Below are 19349 nucleotides of genomic sequence, written 5' to 3'. Positions count from 1 at the left end.
TTGCCTGGGCAAAGGATGGGAAATAGACTTAAAAGTGTTTGGGAAATGGAGTTGTGGGGGAGGATTGTTTTGGAGACACTTTCACTGCATCCTCTTTATTCAGTGTTCCGCTTCTACAGGCATAATGTGTGTGTTTTGGAGCTTTTTTGTTTTGACAGTCCGCACTCTTAGGTTACTAGTAATTTAATAGAGTTTAAGTTAAGCTCTTGGTCTCTTCGGGTATCAGGCTTTCAGTATTTTTCTTTGTGCCTCCAGATGTTACAATCCAGAATAGCCAGTTGATGAGTGGCAGTATGGACAAAGGAACCTTAGGATCTGGATCCAAGAACAATATCTTTTACATTCTGCTGAGAGACTGGGGGCAGGTAGAGGCTGCGGATGCTATGTCGCGGCTAGCCAGACTTGCTCCTGTTTACCTCTGTAAGTAACCAGGGAGGTGCCTTTTGTTGTAGAATGATATTTTAATGTAAAAATGTAACCTAAATCCAGGAATGTTTCTATTAAAAATGTAGCCTATTTAGACAAGGAAAAATCAATAAGATACAAAATTGATGGAAATGGAGAAAAGTGCATCTGTTCACAACTTTGTCTTGAATTTCAGAGATGCATTTGCAAATGCCATATAATGGAAAGAAATTCTGTGATGGTTACCTGAATAGAACTCAATGAACTGAACTTCTTTATATGTCAATATATTTTTTGTAATTTTACTGTAGCTAACCGTGGGTTCTCAATTGGGATTGGTGATGTAACTCCGGGACAGGGGCTGCTAAAGGCTAAATATGAACTTCTGAATGATGGCTATAAGAAATGTGATGAGTACATTGAAGCTTTGAACACTGGTAAGCTGCAGCAGCAGCCTGGCTGTACTGCAGAAGAGACATTAGAGGTGAGCGGTGCTTCGCGTGTTGAATATGAGTGCCATTCACTCAGGCCAAGACACTCAGGTTTATTAAATCTTTATTTTAACTAAAAGCATACCTTGCTGTTACAAATATTATTCAAGTACAAAACAGCAGACATACAGAAGAACGCCATGGATAGTTGCCTTCTCCTGGGGCTTAGGATGTCATAGTGGATTTTTTCTGTGAAGCTCTGGCTGCCCCTTACAGCCTATCACATTTTATTACACATCCATATTACATATTCATTACTTATTTCCAATCACCGTTGTGTCCTGAATGTTAAGTATCTTATGTAACTCATACAATACTCGTGTGAACTTTCATTGGCATGTAACTTTCTGCTGTCATTTTTGTGGTGGTCTCTTCTCTGGTTGATTGTGCGCTATTGTGCATATTTTGGCCAGGTTACTTTGACCTGTTTCTCTGCATAGGGGTTTTTTGCGACCTTCCAGTCCATTTTTCTAACGGCTTTTGACAACAGAATTTATAGATACATTATTCTTCAATTTAAGCACATCCTGTTTTAAAAATGTCATCCTCTGTCCTATATAGTTGTTGGAAACAAGTTTACTTGATGACAAGATCATTTAAAGCAACATTTCGCTCATGTCAGACAAGCTGCAAACTAGGCCAAAGGCAGCCTTACTTACAGACAGAACTGCTAAAAATAAGTCAAATACTAGCCTATTACAAGGTAGTTATCAGTGATATTTGATTAAAAGATTGTAAAATATGCAGTGGATTCTAAATATGACTGTGTCTGAAAACTATGGGGAATGAATCATTGTACTTAAATATGTGCCTAACATGAAGAACCTGGATAGTCGTGTAGACATCATCTCTTTAACAGTTTCAAGCCTTTATCCTCTTATCTAGTATATTTCTAGAAATGCTCAATCACTGTTTTTCTTAAGATCTATAAAACTAAAATAAGATCTCACTTTGGTAGTCATCAAGTCTGATGCTGGTCACAAAAAGCAGTAGTTTCGCCATACTTCTCAAAGTAGAGAGTAGTAGTAAGATCTCTTGTTACTACATCTAATGCTTGCACCAAATACGTTTATAGAACATACATAAATAGACTTGACACATGAACAAAGTACATTTTGTGGTGCAATATCTTTTAAATACATTTGCTTACTGTCTTGACAATTTGCCAGTCTATAGTGGGTCTCCCATTCTTAGTTCATTTCACGAAGATTCTCATGCATTTCAAAAAGCAGATTTTCTTTTTTACTCTTAACTATGTTCTTGTTGGCCTTCCTGATGCTATTTTAGACTTCATATTACTGAAGGTTTTTGGTGGCTAGCCTTAGTATATTGCTGTGTGCATATTATCTGTTACTAATGCTAAATATCTAAACTCTCTGGTTCTAGGCCTTAATCCTTAAAGAACTCTCTGTGATCAGAGACCATGCTGGCAGTGCCTGTCTCAGAGAACTAGATAAGAGTAACAGTCCACTTATCATGGCTCTCTGTGGTTCTAAAGGTAAGATTAGTCAAGTTTTGGAATTGTGTGAAGTTGCTGCCTACATCATTTGCTCTTAATTACTTGTTCTGCCTTTGTGCTAATCATTATGTAGTCTGTTTTGTGTAAAACATGCTGTTGTGTAAGCATTGGATTTATAGCATGTATCATGGCTATCAATTCCTTTTGAGAGGGTAAAGCTAGCTTCTTTTTAAATTGACTTTGTAAATAATCACACTTTGTTTTATTTATTTAGATGTTTATTGCTCTACAATAAGAGCATCCATCCAGCACTCCAGGTGTCCTGGGGAATCTTGTAGAAATACACAAATAAAGACATGTTAATTACCCCAAGGTCAAATAACCCAGCAAAAATATAAGTATGTCAGAAAAAGTAATAATTGGGAAGACTTTCCACTTCCATTATCAAGTCATTCCATGTCATGTTCTGTGTTCCTGGTCTCTACTTCTACAAGATCAATTGAATAATTGTTTTTCTTTTTTTATTTGGAGGTTGTCTGATCTTTGTCATTAATTTCCTGTGTGACCTTGGGCAAGTCAATTGCACTCTCTGCTTACATTTCTCCATCTGTACTGGATAGGGGTAATACTTCACAGAGGTGAAGTTTTTTTTAATATTTGTAAAACACTTTGGGATCCTGAAGTGAAAGCTATAGCAAGTGTGTGGTGTTCTGCTTGTTTTCAGAAGGAGTTAATCAAATGATGCTATGTCTGTTGAGAAACTAAAGATTCTAAATTCAAGATGGGTTTTTAAAGCAGTTGATATTGCATCTGTCAACAGCAAAAGACATATTGAGCAATGAAATAATAACAAATGGCATTAACAGACATGGATTATGTGCTGTAGATAATATAATAAAAATACCAAACAAGTTAACTTAAGGTCTGTAATCAAATAATAATGTCACAAAGATCCATGATCCACAGAAAACTAGACTGATTGATTGACAGAGGGGGAGTTCCTTGCAGGGATTATTTACTTAATTTTGATTGGTATCTCCAGCCTGTGAATGTAAGTTTGACTGAATAGGAGAAATAACTAAAGAGTTTAATTAATTGACTAATTTTTTTGTGACTTAGTAAGTGGTGCACCATTCATCTCCAGTTTGAACAAGCATCCTTCACAGAGGATTACTAATTTTAATGTCTCCTGTTTCTCCAGGTTCCTTCATTAACATATCCCAGATGATTGCCTGTGTAGGACAGCAGGCTATCAGTGGGTCACGCGTGCCTGATGGATTTGAAAATAGGTCTCTGCCTCACTTCGAGAAGCACTGTAAGGTCAGTAGCCTTGCACTCAACAGGATTTAATGAAATCAATCCATGAACTGGGAATAAGTTCAGATGAGTCACTACTAGGTCCTTCACTAATGGATCTAAGGATCAGGGTAACACCATAAAGTTCAAGTACAACATTTTGAATGGGGAAGTAGGGACAAGGAGCTGATTCTCTTTGCCTTCATTTGTTTTTAGTAATCTTCATTAGCCTGAACCTTAACCGCTAAACTTTTAACTTCTGGTTGCCCTTTTCTGCCAAATAGTCCCTTCCTTTATTTAAACAATATTTTAATATGTTAATATTTGTTGAAATAACATTAAGATAACACTGAGGATACATTCATAGTTCTTATATTGCTTATAAACAATAAGATTTTCTTAATCTTCGCCTTTTTTCCTTTCTTTTGAATACTCATTCACTGCACTAAGGTGTCTCATGGGTGCTGTGCTGCTGGTTTTGTTTTTATGATGGATTTCAAGAATTTTAGTGCTTGTAAAATATATCCGCTGGGTCACTCTGGAGTCTGAAATTCTCTATGGAACAGATACAGAATGACAAATAGTATTGCTAACTTCATATCAATGTTTCTCAATTCTGTTGTGGAGGGACAAGTTTCCAGGGTCAATAGACTATAACTGTCTCCATGTTAATACAGTCCTATCTGTTAAAAAATGGTATTCATTTCCTAGTAAAAAAAGTGTCAATATAGCCACCCTCAAACACCGCCCTAAGCTCACCAGATCATGTCATTCAGGTCACTGAAGACCTGTCTAGTGGTAATTCTCAATCACTACCTGCCAGGACTCCGCTGCAATTTCTGAACTAATGGAGAAAGTTGCTTACTGCTGTTCAGTAGCCTGAACCTGCACTTCCCTTTTTATTAAGAAAATGCTCCAGGTAATTTTTGTTTATGGGAGAAATACACACGATGATATGAATTCCATGAACTTTACCAAGAGAAGATGTCCTAACTTTAATTCCCCAACCTTGTCCATCTTGTCTGTTACTAGTTAAATGATGGTACAAAGTAGCCTGCTTTAAGGGTCAGTGCCTTTTACCCTCTCCATCCACTGTTCTGCTTCACCGAACATGGGAATGACTTTTCAGTTGGATGCTAGTGACGGGATTAGGAATAGTATAGAGAAGGCTTCAGTCAATCCTCTAGTTACTCAGTTGGCTTAATAAACTTGTAAATTGGCTTTGAGCAGTTTGTTTAAAGTCTATTGAGCAGACACTCATCAATGGCCAAAACAAGCTATTCAAAAGAACTTAGAAGCTCCAGCCATGTACCATACTCCATGTTCCATAGGCCCAGGTTTGGAAGATTCCAGTAGAAGTAATGTCTCTGTCGTTCTTCCTCCTCCCCACTCAGAAATGAGTATTCATTGTCCTCCAACCAGGTTGCAACTCAGAAGAGTGTGCATAGACTGAATGTTTTTCTGTATGTAAATGTTTTTCTATTGCAGACTTACAGAATGTGTAGTATATCTTTAGAATTTTTTCCCTTCCCTCTAGCTTCCAGCTGCAAAAGGTTTTGTTGCCAATAGCTTCTATTCTGGCTTGACTCCAACTGAGTTCTTCTTCCATACAATGGCTGGTCGGGAAGGTCTAGTGGATACAGCTGTAAAAACAGCCGAAACTGGATATATGCAGGTAATGCTCAACAGGAGTATAAAGATGTATAACAATCTTGCTGTTGCAAGAGGGTTATGGTTGTCAGTCATATCGTTTAATGTGAGATGCTGTTAGACCTCATCGATCTAGTGCTGGATGTTGAAAAGTATAATCATTCATCTTCTAAAGTGGGCTTTCATTAAGTGACACAGGAGTGTAACTGTCTTTGTATCTTCTGAGTACAGTGACCAATCCTTGTTCATACGTGTCCCAATTTGCTGAGCACCTCCTGCAATGTGGCAAGTGCCTTCAATTTCTCTTGAAGTTAATGAAGGTCTGAGGGCATGGAACATCTGAGTGGATCCGGCTGACAGTGTCTTTTAATCACACGCCTGTGATGATGCTTTGGTCACTTAACCTTCATTCCAGTAAAAAACAAAGACGATACCGGTGAAACTTTAAACACTTGGTTTGAACCATCAAAACAAAAGGGACTTTGTCTCCATTACCCATATGTAAGCATGGACTGTCCTGGGGCAAACCTGCTTGCCCTACTTGTGTGAGCAATCTCAGGGTCTTCAGTGGGACTACTCAAGTAAGGCAAGCAGAATTTTGCCCCTTCTTCAAGAATGAAAACGTATTTTAAGGTGTGTGATCTTATTCAAAAGTAGCTTAAGGCTGGCCTAACTTTTTGCTCTATTTAGGTAAACAGGAATTTTCCCATTGATTTTAATCAGAGGGCAGGCCCAATGTGAGTGCTCTTGAAATTCACATACTTAAATACTTAATATCGTATTGATGTTCTTATGTAGAGGCTTTATTTAATATATTTGGGTGCAATCTCTGACCCCATTTAGATGTTTTAACATTCTGGGGTGCAGTCCAGACCAGTGAGGGGCTGTGTCACCACTGGCCCTCTAACCTTGGGTGCCTCACAATGCTTTGCTGCTGTAGCTCCCACCTAGGCCACTCACAAACAGCATGCAGGTTACCCTCTGAATGTCTGTGTCTTGCCATAGCCCAAGTCCAGCAACTCTGACCCCGGAAGCCTGGCAGCAAACCAGCCACACTCTGGCTTCCAGCAGCCTTGGTAACTACTTGCGGTGTGACCCCCAACACACTTCCAGTCCCAGATTAAGCATGTTCTGCACTGTCCAGCCCTCTCCTGGACAGTCAAGCTACATTAGGTCCATTGCCCGTCCAGGGGCTTAGTATACAACAGTTTGCTACCATAAATGGAATTACCCACACAGTTCAGTTTCAAGACAACACTTGATTGTAAAACTACAAAAAGAGATTTTTAAGTCAGTACAAATGTAAGGCATTAAAGTTAGAAATGGTTACAAGAGAAATAAAGATAAAACGCTTTCTAAACTTAGAATCCTAGAATATCAGGGTTAGATGACCTCCTGAGGTCCCTTCCAGTCCAACCCCCTGCTCAAAGCAGGACCAGTCCCCAACTAAATCATCCCAGCCAGGGCTTTGTCAAGCCTGACCTTAAAAACCTCTAAGAAAGGAGATTCCACCACCTCCCTAGGTAACCCATTCCAGTGCTTCACCACCCTCCTAGTGAAAAAGTTATTTCTAATATCCAACCTAAACCACCCCCACTGCAACTTGAGACCATTACTCCTTGTTCTGTCATCTGCTACCACTGAGAACAGTCTAGAGCCATCCTCTTTGGAACCCCCTTCCAGGTAATTGAAAGCAGCTATCAAATCCCCCTCTTTCTTCTCTTCTGCAGACTAAATAAACCCAGTTCCCTCAGCCTCTCCTCATAAGTCATGTGCTCCAGCCCCCTAATCATTTTTGTTGCCTTCCGCTGGACTCTTTCCAATTTGTCCACATCCTCCTTGTGGTGTGAGGCCCAAAACTGGACACAGTATTCCAGATGACGCTTCACCAATGTCGAATAGAGGGGAACGATCACGTCCCTCGATCTGCTGGCAATGCTCCTACTTACACAGCCCAAAATGCCATTAGCCTTCTTGGCAGCAAGGGCACACTGTTAACTCATATCCAGCTTCTCGTCCACTGTAACCCTTAGGTCCTTTTCTGCAGAACTGCTGCCTAGCCACTCGGTCCCTAGTCTGCTGCTGTTTGCTTAAAATGCCGATTTGTGTTTTCAAGGACCTTGTTACTATTTCTAAATTGAAGTAAACACATGTTCCTTTGAGACCTGTTTGTCCAGTCCTGCCTAATCGCAGCTATGTGGGTTGAACATGTGCCCCACACACCTTGAAAGCTAACTCATAAATTTAGAAAACTATATTTTTTTTTAAAAGGTCAGCTTCAGAGGCTGATGATCAGTGGTGATATTTTTAACTGTCTCTGCTCTTTTCTTCTCCTCCCTACAAGACAGTATACGTGGTAATGTGTCTCCTGTGTTCTTGCTTTTTTAAAAAAAAAATACCAGAAAGCAAAGCTGGTTAGAGAAACCACATGATTGAAAAGGCATTTCCTTGAAAACATGTTTGTATTTTTAAAATCCAGATAAATTGGGCTGTATCAGGTTCTAAGGGTGGTAAATTTGTGTGTGTGTGTGCACGAGCCAAAATTAAATGATATGAGGTGCAGGAAGGAAAGCTTGCAGACCTTCATGTTGCTTTGAATTTTTTATTGCTGCTGAGGTTGATTTTTTTTTTTTTTTTTTTTTTTGGTCCTCTCAGGGGAATATAAAATGAAATCTTATGGATGGTGTATGAATTAAAAAGTTTTATTTTCTCAGTCCACATTCCATAGGTTTTTGTAACTCAAATGCATGGATATTCCTAAAAACCAGTTGTCTTTACTTTCCCCTCCTTTGTTTCAGAGACGGCTGGTGAAATCTCTTGAAGATCTTTGCTCTCAATATGATCTCACTGTCAGAAGTTCTACTGGTGACATTATACAGTTCATTTATGGGGGAGATGGCTTAGATCCTGCTGCGATGGAAGGGAAAGATGAACCTTTAGAATTCAAGCGAGTCCTGGACAACATCAGGGTAAGATTTTTCTGAAATCATCTGTTTTGAAATACATTTAGGCTCTCTAGTTGTCAGAGGCATGAAATACTATTTGGGACATGAAGAAAAGTGTCATGATACAACATGGAGCATCATTCTAATGTAAGGATTTATTTGAAATTGAGTGACTAGTTTATCATTTGGGGTTTTTTAAGATGTTCATGCCTGATCCAGAGCCCATTGAAGTCAGTGGCTGGACTACTGTTGATTTAATTGGATGATTGACTGGGCCCTTATTGCACACAGTAATGTTTTGAAAATTATTCTTCTGCTGGATTTCTCAGCTCAGGAAGAGAGCCTGGTTTGCTGTCTCTAAGCCTAGCATGGTATTGTGAAACACTTGAATGCTAAACATGCTGAACATCTCTTTTCAGAATGTTCATATGTTATCTTGCCTAAGACTAAAGGTTTTCTGTGGAAGTGGCAATTTGGACTTAAGTGACTGGCTCTGATGATTTGATTTGTATAATCAAAAACATATGGATTGATTTTCCAAGTACATATATTTGGGACACTATTCAGTGAAGTGTTAAGGGACTCTGTTGTCCATGTGGAACACAGAACTAATCTCTAAAGTGTTTAATGTCATGGCCCTGTGGTCTCTATATATGTAGAAGTATAACTCTTTATGTTGTTGCTTAAGGCGGTATATCCATGTCAAAGTGAACCAGCTCTTAGTAAAAATGAATTGGTGTTAACTGCTGAGTCCATCATGAAGAAAGTTGAATTCCTTTGCTGTCAAGACAGTTTCCTACAGGTAACTTTTTAATCTTAATAATCATGAAATATCACTTCCCTCATAAATCAAGGATACTAAACACATTGAGAGAGCTTTTATTTAAAAACTGATGCAGAGCTTTTCCAAAGGAAAGTTTTATCCACTATGAGCAGCGACACCTACTGTACTACTGTCTTTAAGATATTTCTGATTATTGCGTTCACAGTGGGGTGATACTAGCACTTCAGTGTGGATAATTAATTTCTTCCTTTGTTGTCTTGTGTAAATCTGTGTTTGCTACAATCACTTTATAAAGGAAAGAAAGTCTACTGGTTTGAGCAGGGGCCAACCATAGGCCTGCTGAGACACCTTCATCAAATCTCTTAGTAAAAATGAGGTCTAGAGCAACCATCTGCAAAATAGTTCTAGTAATTCGCTATCTCTGAGGAGTGTTAAGGAATAATGTGATATTTGACATATAACTGTGAAAGTACTAATATCAAGAGCTCTTCCCTTTTATCCATCTTTTGTGTAACTATCTTTTATCATTTTCCCTGCTCCCTTCGTAAACACTCATTTTCTTATGGTTCCCAATCCAACAAAGCACTTCAAATACATGCTTTGCTATATTGGGGCCTGTTTCCTGAGGCTTATCCACACTCCTAAAAAAATGGTGTGACTGCTTGCAATAGGATTTCACAAAATATAATGTACAAGTTTTACGAAAGTACTAGGTAACTTAAATATTGAGAGAGATGAGTAGATATACACTGTCTCCTAATTTGAGTTTTATCCTTCGGTGACAAATGCCAATGTCTACACTTCCCTGCAGTTTGGACTATTCGGGTGTATAGAGCAGTGCACACCGAAGTACTGCATTGTCACTCCCCCCATGTGGATGCTGCAGGCATGAACTAAAAGGTTCTTAGTTCATATTAACATAATCCTGAAGAGAGACCTTTTAGTTCACGCCTGCGACATTCGCAAAGGGGAGTGACAGCACAGCACTTTGGTGCGTGCTGCTGTTCACACCCCCTTAGACCAAACTGCAGGGCAATATAGATGAGTCCTAAGAAAATGAAGAATTAACCTGGACTGATAAGCTTGAAATGGCCTCTGGGTTATCAGTGATGAGACTATGAATTTCAGTGACTGGCTCTAGTGGCTCTTTGCTATTTATGATGGATCACTATGCCCCAGAGCAGAAGGTGACAAGATTTGTAAACAGTTCTTTATATACATGACTTGCTATCCAAATGCCAGTGCTGAGTCAGTAGACTACTGTGGATACAAATAGAAATGTATACAAATCTTAACTTCATGGGCTGGTAAACAGTTTCTTCACAGCTCCCAGAAATAAATTCTGATCTGATAGCGTCATAAAGTTCAAAGTTAATTTTCTTTATTTTATAACTGCGCTAAATTTTAATGCTCCTTTCAGAAGTCAAACTAAGATGTATAGATATAGCTACATCATCTTAGCATTAACTTTTTTGAAAGATTTCTTTCTGACCAGTAAATTGCAAACATTGTTACTTTTTCTTCTGTCCTTTTACCTTCCCTCCCCCCCATTCATTCTTGAAGGCATTAACTGAGACAGGTTATGAAAAGTATAATGAGGTAATTATAGCATGCGTGTGCACTGTATGAGCATTAATGTTAGTGCTATTTAACTTAAGATACTTGTGCAAGATCTTACAGTAACAAATGGGACAATATACTACTGTCTGGCAAATTATAATTAAGATTTCTCCTGCCTTAATCCACTGCATCTTTTTTAATTTTTGGATGAAAACAAAGCTCAGATGCGATGAGAAGGTTCCTGCTAACTAAATTCCAAGAATTAGTCACCTAAGGTTTTATTTCGGCACACCGCTTTTTTCTCTCCTCTCTCATATCGGTCATCTTAACCACTAAGGTTATTAACTCAGTCTAATAGCTTGAAACACCAGCTTGTTTCAGAAGTACTAGTATATGGCAATTGGAAGTAACTTAGCATCATTTCCCATTGACACTTGGAAAGGTCTTGGGAACTTTGGTTGTCATTTTCCCTTCTCATGCATGTGGAAGACCCTTGAAAAGAATAAATCTCTCTCCAGTGCTTCACTTTGCATTCTGTACCATCATTTCTTTGTTATGATAGTTAAAACTAGCTTTTAATTGAGAATATTAGAAATGTAGGTATGGAAGGGACCTCAAGAGGTCACCAAGTCTAGCTTCCTGCACTGAGGCTAGACCAAGTAAACCTAGACCATTCTTGTCAGATTTGTCCAACATGTTAAAAACTTCCAGTGATGGGGATTTTACAATCTCCCTCGGAAGCCTATTCCAGTGCATGATTAGCCTTCTAGTTAGAACATTTTTCCTAGTATCTAACCTAATTGTTCTTGCTGCTGATTATGCCCATAACTACTTCTCCTACCTTCAGTAGACGTGGGGAACAGTTCATCACAGTCCTCTTTATAATGATACTTAACATTTTTGAAGACTGTTATCAGGTTCTCTTCCTCCCCCTTCTCTTCTTCCTCTCCCCCCCTTCCCCCGGTTGTTTTTTCTCAAAACTACATATGCCTCGTTCTTTTAACCTTTCCTCAAAGGTCGGGTTTTCTAAGCCTTTTATCATTTTTGTTGCTCTCCTTTGGACTCTCTCTCCAGTTTGTCCATGTCTGTCCTAAATTGTGGCACCTAAAACTGGACATAGTATCCAACTGAGGCCTCCCCAGTGATGAATAGAGTAGAACAGTTACCTCCCATGTCTGACATACAATGTTCCTGTTAATACACCCCAGAGTGATATTAGCATTTTTCACAACTGCATCATATTGTTGGTATTCAGTTGATGATCCATGGCAGCAGCCAGATCCTTTACGGTATTATTACCTCCAAATCAGTTATTCATTCATCAGTTTTGTGGTTGTGCATTTGATTTTTTTTTTTCCTTCCTAAGTGAAGTACTTTGCACTTCTCATACTGAATTTCATCTTGTTGAGTTCAGACTAATTCTCCAGTTGAATCACCTAGGATTTGCAGCTCAGATGCCTGTATACAGAAGCATTCCAATTCCTGTTTTGAAAGCTGTTTAGGTATTCAGGAACAGTTAAAGCAAACGGATTGTCAGTAAATGAGTTTGCTTGTCTGGGTCCTAATCCTGTCTCTGTCAAAAACTCTCACTGTTGCTAACTCTTGCCATTTCATTGCAAGTCTTAGAATGCTTGATTTATTTTCAAATAGCCCAGCTCTGGGAGGCATGTGCTTAGGTAAAAATCTAGGCTTTCATTTTTTAATAAGTAAATTTCTAGCCCTCCTGGTTAGAGTAGCAATTGAAATGTGGCTCAAAAAGTTCACAAAGTTGTATAGTTAAAAACCATCTCATGATTTTTGGTACCTTAGGGTTGGAAGTACTGTTTCCTGTGTAACCTTACCAAATCATTTAACCTCCCTTTCCATTTGCTCATCTGTAGTAGGGAGATGATGCTTACTTATCATGTGGTTATTTAATACTTAGCTGTTAAGGAGTAACATATGCTTGAGGTTTGAGATGGTCTGGTGGAAGAATCTGTAAAAGTGAAAAGAATACTTTTCAGTGAACCTGATTAAAGGGAGAAAAGTATATTGCAAGGTGAAACTAGGCAGAAATAACTTATTACATTTGTAATCTTGTAAATGGGGATAAACTGAAGCACCAATTCCTGTGGCATACTTTTATTATCTAAGTCTTCCGTTTTGACCTTGTCTGCAAATTCTGATTTACAGTAGTGGACTGTTGTTAAACTAAAAATGTCTTGAATGTTGAGCAAAACATCCACATCTAGGATTCAACCTGCAGAGTCTGCTGTGACAAATATACTCTGTTGACAGTGTTTTATTAATGGTGAGTGCTGTGGTTATGAAATGGCTAGGAATTTATTTATCCTGATATTTATGTAGTGGATGGAGTAACTTTTAAATGCCCAGTTACTGAGGACATTGGATGGCTCTGCAGATTTTGATCACCTCAGAGAGTTGGTGGGATTAGTGCTATACCTAGTGGATAAGTGTCCACATCACACAGTCACCACAACAATTGGCTGCCTCAGCAAAGAGGCCATGGATTTGAATGGACTCTGAAATCTGAATTGTCCTCTGCTGTAGAAATAGTTCTCCCAAGTCACTGTTGAGGTACATTGACATAGTAGCAGAGTTTGGAGAAGGTTTCTTTGTTGCTGCTTATGCTGATCCTGTCTGTGTGCAAATGGAGGACTTAACTCTGCAGGAACCATTAACTTTTAAAATATAACCAGGCGAGCCTGTCACTAATATTGGCATTGCATAACTAAAACGCAACAGCTGGGGAGCAGGAAAAAGAGGGTAAGTGGGAAGCAGAGGGATCCTCCAAAGTGGAAAATCTTAGGTCAGCAAAGTCAAAACTATTTTTGTCAGTTTCTAGGAGAATGCTGAGGAAGGATACTTTATATGTATTGGTACAAATTCCTGATGTACTGTGGTTGGGTTTTTTTCAGTTACGCCAAGGGTGAATTTGGTTTGTGGTACCCACATACTGTGTGTCTAGGTTTTGCTGTCTTCCTTCTCATAGTGTGCATTTCTGATTTAGTATTGTAAAAAAGTTCTTCCAGATCTGTAACCAAATAGCATTTACCATAGTAAGGCTGGAGTATGAGACTCAGATATTGCATAATTACATTTATTTTTTTAATTTCAGGAGATTAAAAAGTTCATCAAAAGCGTTTCTGAAAAGATCAAAAAAACCAGGGACAAGTATGGCATTAATGACAATGGCACAACAGAGGTAACTGCCTTCAGAGGGGTAACAACAAATGCACTTACAGTAAAGCTCCATAGCCCATTGGATATCTAACATTTCTGTCTCATTGTCTCTTCAGCCACGTGTCTTGTACCAATTGGATCGAATTACCCCAACGCAGCTAGAGAAGTTTCTAGAGACCTGTAGGGACAAATACATGAGGTACAAGTTTCAGGTCTTGTTTTCTTCTAATTGGCTTATATCAATCTAGTGTTCACCATTTATTATACAAACTAGGGGTAGGGCTTGTAACTGATTGACTTAAATCTGAGAATGTAATTGTTGCTACAATAGTGCTTTCTGTCGCTTCTGTTGGTGTGACTTATGTCGCTCTGGGGTGTGGGGGGTTTTTCCAAACCTCTGAGCAACATAAGTTATACTGACAAAAGCGTTAGTGTGGACATGGCCTTAGTGTTGGGATACTGTTCAAGTTAGGTCAATTTGAAGGCCATTACAACCTTGACTGTTACTCTTGATCTATAAACAGACTGTAGACAATCATTATCTTTAGTTTCGCACAACATTGGTCCACAGTCTGACCCTCATTTCTGGGAGACCGCTTCTGTGCTGTAAGAAAACGCTGATAGTCTGGAGGCTCTTCTCTCTCTGTTATTCATTGTGAGTTGATTCATATATACAGAAAAGGTTCATAATGCCTTGGGATTGGTTCATTGGGATATAAATGAGGGTGATAGCTATCCTCTGGTCTCCTACGTGCACTCACTGCATTGGTTATTTGCTAAGCTTATTGCTGCTGTCGCTTAATGCTTCTAGAACAGTGGTTTTCAACCTTTTTTCATTTGCTGACCCCTAAAAAATTTCAAATGGAGGTGCAGACCTCTTTGGAAATCTTAGATATAGTCTGTGGACCCCCAGTTGAAAACCACTGTTCTAAAAGCACTAGATTTATGTTGAAGATAATTAACAAGTCTGCTGTAAATTAACTGACTTGTTGGTTTTCTTTGCTTACACTCACATGGGTAATATTTTTCAGTGCAAAGCATATTACCTGTTACCTGTTCCACAGCTTCCTTTTTGGTGTTAACATGTTTGTATAGCCTTGGATGGTGTTCGAGATACACTGGTAAATTCTGGTTTTAATTAAGGTTTTGATGTAGTAATCTTCTCCTTGTGATTTTTGGAAGGGACTTACTTGCTGTGAAACATTTCTTTGCTTAGTTACATTGTAGTTTGAGCAGGAGTGGCACCACCGAGAACTCCTACCAAGACTGAGGTACTCTCTCTGTCAGAGAGAGACGTAGCTATACCAGTGTAAGTTTTGAGTGTAGACCAGCCCTAATTTAAACAACTGTTGTTTGCTGCCATACAACCTAGTTGTTGATTGCATCAGATCTCACAGGCTAACGTCTGTAAGGCCTGGTTTGTATTGGAAAGGATGTTCTCCAAGGAAAACCCAGGGTTATGCTGAAGGTTGCACTGCTGATTTAGCAGGTGGCATTCTCCCTTGACTTTGGTGTTAGGGGAAGATGTGTTCCTGGAGTGCTGATCCCATTTCACTCTTTGCAAAAATAGAAGTGTTAATTCCAATGTCCTGACAAAACTGCAGTTTAAAATGTAACTTCTGATCAGAACCTCTCTTCTTCTTTGTAGCTTCATGTTGCATATGGTGGGATACTTCACTTCCTGTGCTGTTGCTGTTATCTGTTTGATTAGCTGATTTATTGATGCTATAATAAAGCAATAACATGATCTGATTTTATTCTCATTAGAGGCTCTCCCTCTCTCAAAAATTAGACTTCTCTAAGGTGACCCATGATACAGAACTTTTTCTCTTGAAAAGCCAAAAAAAGAGCTGCTATAATGTACTGAAATCCAGTATGGAGAATTTGTATTTGGAATATGAGAATTGCCAGTGTGTTGGTTCACAATAGTCCATCTGATGACAAATTCTGAGCAATGACCAGTACCTAATACTTCAGAAGAAGATGAACTTTTTTAGTTGACCTGACCAGTTGTGGAATGTTTTACACCTGGGGCAGAGGAATTTCTCTATGCCCCTGGCAGTCGTTCAGATTGCATGAGATTGGTGTTTGTCTCTTTTCCTGCCAGCCCCAGTGCTGGCAAAGAAAATACAGTTTAAAAACTCTTATTAGCACTCCTGGAATAATGCTTAACTTTGCTCAGCCTAGATTTAGTGTCTTAATGAGCAATTTGTTTTATACGTGTTTTTGATCAGAAGTTTGTTTGGTTTTTTTTAACCCCTGGCTTTCTTCTTAGGGCACAGATGGAGCCTGGCTCTGCAGTAGGAGCTCTGTGTGCTCAGAGTATTGGTGAGCCTGGCACACAGATGACTCTGAAAACCTTCCACTTTGCTGGTGTTGCCTCAATGAACATCACTCTGGGTGTTCCTAGAATCAAAGAAATTATTAATGCCTCCAAAGCAATCAGGTACTGAAACCTTTTTTTTATTTCTCTCCTTTAGTGAGAAGTGATTAACCTGCAGCCCAAAGTAGGATCTGTCTTACAGGAATATGAGAGGCTTACACTGTCAGATAGCCAAACAAGATGAACTAGGTTACTCATCAAATTTATATCTTAATTGGCAGAAAATCACATATTTCATTCCATCCAAATAATGACTTTTCTAGTGGCCAAAACACAAGGTTAGGTGTTCATTTCCTTTGAAACATTCACTTAAAGACTACAGACTGTCAAGAGATTAGTCTACATCAGATGAGTCTAGCTCAAGCAGTAGTTAAAGCACTTGAATATTTCTGATGTGCAACTGGAGCCATATTTAAGCACTGCTCAGTAAACTAAGCCATAAAAACTTACTATAACCTCTTGGAGTATGTGTACGTTGGAGTTTGAATTCCAATAACTGTCTTATTCCTTCAAGCTTGAGTTATTTAAAGAATAATTTTCTTAGAGATTGTCAATTTTGGGGTACTATTATTTCCTAGCAAGCAGCAGTCTTTTACAGCCTGTCCTATTTGTCCCTGTAGTGAATGGTAGTTGAGACAGTCCACAGAAGCTAGGATGTACAGAAAGCTGCTATTTTATAATCTAGCTAGTAAATTTTATAGCTGTGTCTTATTCTGCGTAGCACACCTATTATCACAGCACACTTGGACAAGGATGATGATTCTGATTTTGCCCGTCTGGTTAAGGGAAGAATTGAGAAAACCCTATTAGGAGAGGTAGGAAAATCTTCACTGTTGGTACTAGATTAAATTTAAAAACTCTAGTCTGTATTATTGCAGACTCTTTGTAGTGGACAGTAACCATTCTGAGGGAGATTCTAACTATTCCATATTGATCTGTAACTTACAGATTTCCGAGTACATTGAAGAAGTGTTTCTTCCTGATGATTGCTTTATACTGGTCAAACTCTCTCTGGAGCGGATTAGACTGCTGAGACTAGAGGTGAGTTTTTCAGATCTTGCTGACTGTACTACTTGGAAAACCCAGAACAAGCAGTGGTCCCTTCCTCCACACCAGTTGATGCCCTTTTCAGAGATGTCAATGAAACAAGGTAGTTAAAGAGCAAATGGAAAGTGCCATCCACAGGACGTCCATATAAGGTTTACAACTCCATTTAGTACTCAAAGTTGACATTTCAGAACATTGCCTAGAGCTGGGAATAGCACAGGCAAGCAGTGTTGAGGTTTCCTGACCTATTTAACTTCAGGATTTATTCAATAGACCAACTAAGTTTTTCACAGATTTATGGTCATCTTGTAAGTAGACCATTGCTAAAATTATTTTCTCTTGAGCTTTTCGCTAGGAACAAATCTTCTGAGGTGAATGGCTGTTGTGCTATGTGGCCTTCAGAATGCAAGTTTAATTTTGTGAGACAAGGTGCGTGAGGTAGTTGTCATGCTGTCTGTGAGAGTCTATCTCAGGGCAGACGATCGAAAACAGGGCGGACAACCCAAACTGGTGGTATGCTCTATAATTAGATTTTACAAGCTGGACTTAGTGATTAAATGGTCACGTACACCAAAAATCACACACTGTTCAGGTTGCTTCCAACTGCAAGAGACCAGTCACTTACCCCAGATCTTACACAAAAGACAGCATATGTAGCCAGTCCTGTAACAAACTATCTAAAGGTTTATTAACTAGAAAAAGAAATAAAAGTTGTTTACAAGTTAAAGCAAGCAAACCTACACAAATGAGTTCCTAAACATGATTCCTAAAGATGATACAGATGTGATAATCTGTCATTTCAAAATGTCTTTCAGGGTGGACCCTGGGGATCTCTGCCTCTGTATAATGTTTCTGCCCCTGTGGTTAAAACAGCAAAGAGATGACAAATTTTCATGTGAACATGTTTTATCTCTTACATTTGGCCTTCCAGTCCATGAGACGAACCCCCTTGTACATAGCATTTCCAAGGCCATAGAGCCATTGACCAATCCTTTGTACTATGATGATTCTTAATGGCCCGTTTAATCTTGATAGGCCTCCTTACTGTGTGTGGGAGATGATTCCCGTGCGTGGGTTCACAAGTTCAGAGCAAACATTTTCAAAGTTATAAAGCAATATGTACATATTTCTTTACAGCATGGGGTACAGACATTACAAGTGAGACTATGAAATGCTTGCAAGTTGCTGCATGCATTCGAGTCTAAACACTAAATATATTCTGGTAAGACTAAGACCTGTTTTGAACAAAACTAACATACAGGTGAGCTGGTTTGGTTTCCAGCTATGAGTTTGTCAGTTCTTAGCTAATGCCTACAGCCTTGGCCAGAGCTGGCAGGTGGTTTACCAGCATCACAGTAATATCTTCATTATTCACCCACCTTGTGTGTCTAATATCCTGGGACCGACACAACTGCAGTAACACGGCAAATAGTTTAGTTCTGTGTCCTATTCAATAAAAGTTCACCCTTATACAACACTTCAGTAAGACTGAAGTGGCATCTGAGCCTGTGTGGACCATCTGCACAGGGGCACATGTCACTCTGAGAGCCATTTTGTGATAATCTGCAAGCATTCCGTTTGTTAGCCCCATGCAGCTGTGATAGTATCCTGATTGATTAGTGGAGCAGAAATCTGATTTCTGCATGGCTGAAAGATTTAAAATAGTTAAAGGGCATATTTTAATATTCAAGGAATCATTTTGCCACAGGTGAATGCAGAGACTGTGCGATATTCTATCTGCACTTCTAAGCTAAGAGTGAAGCCTGGGGATGTTGCCGTTCATGGAGAGGCAGTTGTTTGTGTGACCCCTCGTGAGAATAGTAAGAGTTCAATGTATTATGTCTTGCAATCCCTGAAAGAAGAGCTACCAAAGGTAAGTAAATCTCTTCCTTTTGCAATTGGTAACTGCTTCAATTTGTATGAGGGAAATACTTGTGTTCTAGATTGTATTGAGTGTCAATATGGTCTAGCTGTCTGAGTCCAGAACTCCTCGGTTTTAATGCCAGCAATGCTTAACATTTCCTGTCTCTCTCCCCCTATATAAAATGGAGATTGTAATATTTTTCTTACAACATTCTTACAAAGTATGTTTGATCATAAGACATTTAGAAGCTGGAAAGTGCTATTTGAGTACCAAATTTCCTAC

At 39.0% G+C, this 19349-nt stretch overlaps 1 protein-coding gene across 1 annotated transcript in view; it reads left to right on the top strand.

Moving 5' to 3' along the window:
• POLR3A (RNA polymerase III subunit A) overlaps nt 1–19349 on the top strand; it is a 50035-nt gene that overhangs the window by 24879 nt on the left and 5807 nt on the right. Inside the window, exons 15-27 of the mRNA XM_084633400.1 lie at nt 256–420; nt 717–889; nt 2283–2394; nt 3557–3675; nt 5189–5326; nt 8100–8270; nt 8935–9048; nt 13709–13795; nt 13890–13972; nt 16049–16219; nt 16878–16971; nt 17105–17197; nt 18912–19076. Coding sequence (XP_084489526.1) covers nt 256–420; nt 717–889; nt 2283–2394; nt 3557–3675; nt 5189–5326; nt 8100–8270; nt 8935–9048; nt 13709–13795; nt 13890–13972; nt 16049–16219; nt 16878–16971; nt 17105–17197; nt 18912–19076 — 1685 coding nt within the window. The remainder of the gene's footprint in view (nt 1–255; nt 421–716; nt 890–2282; nt 2395–3556; nt 3676–5188; nt 5327–8099; nt 8271–8934; nt 9049–13708; nt 13796–13889; nt 13973–16048; nt 16220–16877; nt 16972–17104; nt 17198–18911; nt 19077–19349) is intronic.

The sequence above is a fragment of the Lepidochelys olivacea genome, assembly GCF_965140295.1.
Source record: "Lepidochelys olivacea isolate rLepOli2 genome assembly, chromosome: 7".
Classification (NCBI taxonomy): domain Eukaryota; kingdom Metazoa; phylum Chordata; order Testudines; family Cheloniidae; genus Lepidochelys; species Lepidochelys olivacea.
This window is presented reverse-complemented; position numbering and strand designations above follow the sequence as displayed.